Here is a 2,791-nt window from a genome sequence, read left to right on the forward strand (position 1 = left end):
GCGTAGATACCTAACCATGGTGTTTCTGCACCCGGGTGCATATGCACCCTTTATTTAAAATACATATTAAATATATTTACAAATGTTAAAAAATACAAATAAAAATGCCTCGCGTATACCTTGACATGATACATGCTTATAAAGTTGTTTCAGCAAAAACCGATATGTTTTGTGCCCTGTGCAAAAAAGATAAATTTTTGGTGCTAAAAAAGTCTATTTCTCGAAGCATTGTTTGTCTTTTTTACATAGGATACAAAAATTGTCGGTTTTATGTGAAACTTGACGCGCAGACATAGAACATGTCTCTCTACATGTTAAATTTTTTTCCTAAATTTTTTACGTTTTTAAAATATGTTTTATACATATAGGGTGCATATGCACCCGGGATCAGTTTTGGTTTTCCTTTATTTGTCTACATACTGTTACACAGCACAGCGACAAGTCACACCACGATGTTGAAACACCATCCGTCTGAAATGACTGCAATAGAAGACGCGGAAACACAACGAAGGGGACAAACCACCCGGAATTGTAAAACAGGAGGAGTAGCTGCGACAAATCACAAATGTCGACGCCAAACGGATAGATCAGCAAGCGACGTACGGCCACACACCACCATCAATCATACTTCTCCGCGATGTCAGCGAGACAGCTCGCGAGCTCAGCCGGCCTCGAGAACAACGCCAGGTGGTCTGCGCCGTCTATTTCCATCACCTCGTCGACGGGGTAGTTCTCTATCATCCACCGCTGGAAGCTCTCGACGATGGCGCGGTCGTCCTTGCAGACGATGAATACCTTACGCACCGACCCGTAGCGAGCCTCGGTGTACGGCTGCTGCAGCCTCAGGTCGTCGACGAACATCGAACCCACTCTCATCAGGGATCCTCCGAGCGTTAGGTCCTGACATACGATTGGACCATGCAAAGTTTCATTTCCAAAACCCAATGAACTCAACGTTGACTGCGGAGGGAGTATATCATAGAATTTTGAAAACTCTAATTCTTCGTCAATCTCAGTGTAGAGATTAATTAGGAGGAACATTTGATCGATTCTAATATGTTATTTTCTTGTCAACTGATGCTCAAATAGGTTGTATAGATAACAAAGCAACAGGGTACCTCCGGCGAGCACAGCTGGCAGAAATTTGCTTGTATGACCAGCGGCCCGAACAGCATGGAAATAGGCAGCTTGCCCACAGGATCTTGAGGCTTGAACTCCGTGTCCATCCAGTCCATGGTCCTCCCCTCCACAAACTTTGCTCATAGTGGGGAGTAACATAAGGTGGTGTCATGCATAAGTTACTGGTCTATGTTACTACCTTCATAGTGGAAAGCAACTTAGAGATGGTATCATGCAAAGTCTCATTTATTTGTTAGTAGACTCAGTTTATCTTGGGGTGTGTGATGTTATGGTAACATAGCTAGTTACCACCTCCCTTTCTTTCTTCATTTATTGCTATGCCATGTCACCAAAATGACTTGAAATGTGTGATGTTACTACCTAAGTTACTCCCACTATGAGCAGTCTTAGGACGACAAAATAGATGGTACAATCATTCAGTAATCACTAGTGCAAAAAAGTACAGACAATTTCTGTGTCCGAATTTAGACTCCCACGCAAGAAAGAGACAAGCAAATTGGGTATCTCGGAATACTGCTAGACAGATCATGCATGGAGAGCCTCTGCAGATACGATGATGTCACGCTCTATATACCTTTTCAAGCACGTAGGACGGTGGCGAGCTGCTGTCCGGCATGAAGGCGGTGACGAACACCGCGGCGGCGACCTTCTCCGGGAACATCTCGGCGGCCAGGGCGATGTTCACTCCGCCGAGGCTATGGCCGACGAGCACGACCTTCTCCCCGGCAGGGAGGGACTCCAGGAGGTCCAGCAGCGGCTTGGTGTAGTCGTGGAACGTGGGCACCTCGCGCAGCGGCCTGGGGTCAACGCCCGACGCCGCGAGGTCAGGCGTGCTGACGCGGTGCCCGGCCGACCGGAGCCGCGTGGCCACCTTGTACCAGGACCAGCCGCCCGCGCATGCGCCGTGCACCAGGACGATGTGCTTGCTGCATGCAGCTTTGCCCGCCGGAGCCTCCATGTGCATGCGTGGCTCTGTAGTTCTTGTGTGTTTGTCGCTGTGGATTTGAAGTCTAGGCGTCGGAGTCGATGCGGATGACGGATTTATACAGCTGCTCGATCTCGACGTTTTGGAGCGGGCATACTATATGAACCGCGTGGTCGCGTTGGAGGAGCTCATGGGTCCTTTATTAGGGAGGATAGGCTTGAATAATCATGTATCCGAAGTCAAATGTGCACGCCACATGGAGCGTTCTGAACAGTTGGATTCAACACCCAGATCAGCGCAAGCTGTGATTTATTCTAGTGAGTGCTTTGGTTTATTGAGGTTAGAGGGAAATTCTGGGTGGGAAGGAGGCCTGCTCCGAGGCGGAAGGCCCGGGACGTTACAGGTACAAGTTGGGCTGTGGGAGGCCGGTTCTGGGGAAACTTTGGTGAGCTATCCTTCTGGGCTGGAGGGTGGGCTCATCAACGAACCGGTATTTAAGTGGCATTGGCTGCGGAAGGGATGCCCTAATCTTTCGCTAGGGTTCCCAGCCAGAGAGAGCGAGGTGCGGCGGCGGAAGATCTTTGGTTTCTGGTGTGTCTTCTGCATCCCCGAACCACCACCGTTGAGTCGCTCCTTCGCCGAAGTCGTGATGGACCGCGGCTACGACGACCGAGGCTACGACGGCAGGAAGAGAAGGTACGACGGGGACTCGAGCGGCCGACGATA

General features: G+C 49.6%; 1 protein-coding gene across 1 annotated transcript; it reads right to left on the reverse strand.

Moving 5' to 3' along the window:
* Window positions 1–455: 455 nt before the first annotated feature.
* Window positions 456–2,237, reverse strand: LOC127344072 (salicylic acid-binding protein 2). The gene is made up of 3 exons (XM_051370291.2): window positions 1,715–2,237; window positions 1,119–1,253; window positions 456–900 (listed from the first exon to the last, which is right to left on the reverse strand). The coding sequence occupies exons 1-3, from the start codon at window positions 2,102–2,104 to the stop codon at window positions 619–621; spliced, it is 807 nt and encodes a 268-aa protein (XP_051226251.1). The 5' UTR covers window positions 2,105–2,237; the 3' UTR covers window positions 456–618.
* Window positions 2,238–2,791: the final 554 nt, after the last annotated feature.

The sequence above is a fragment of the Lolium perenne genome, chromosome 3, assembly GCF_019359855.2.
Source record: "Lolium perenne isolate Kyuss_39 chromosome 3, Kyuss_2.0, whole genome shotgun sequence".
Classification (NCBI taxonomy): Eukaryota; Viridiplantae; Streptophyta; class Magnoliopsida; order Poales; family Poaceae; genus Lolium; species Lolium perenne.

Bases quoted from the DNA above. Each gene is read 5' to 3' on its own strand.
- LOC127344072 (XM_051370291.2), bottom strand. From the start codon at position 2,104: ATGCACATGGAGGCTCCGGCGGGCAAAGCTGCATGCAGCAAGCACATC. The intron at 1,254-1,714 runs GTATATAGAGCG...CTATGAGCAAAG, and splicing joins CGTCCTACGTGCTTGAAAAG to TTTGTGGAGGGGAGGACCAT. The intron at 901-1,118 runs GTACCCTGTTGC...ATCGTATGTCAG, and splicing joins GCCAGCTGTGCTCGCCGGAG to GACCTAACGCTCGGAGGATC.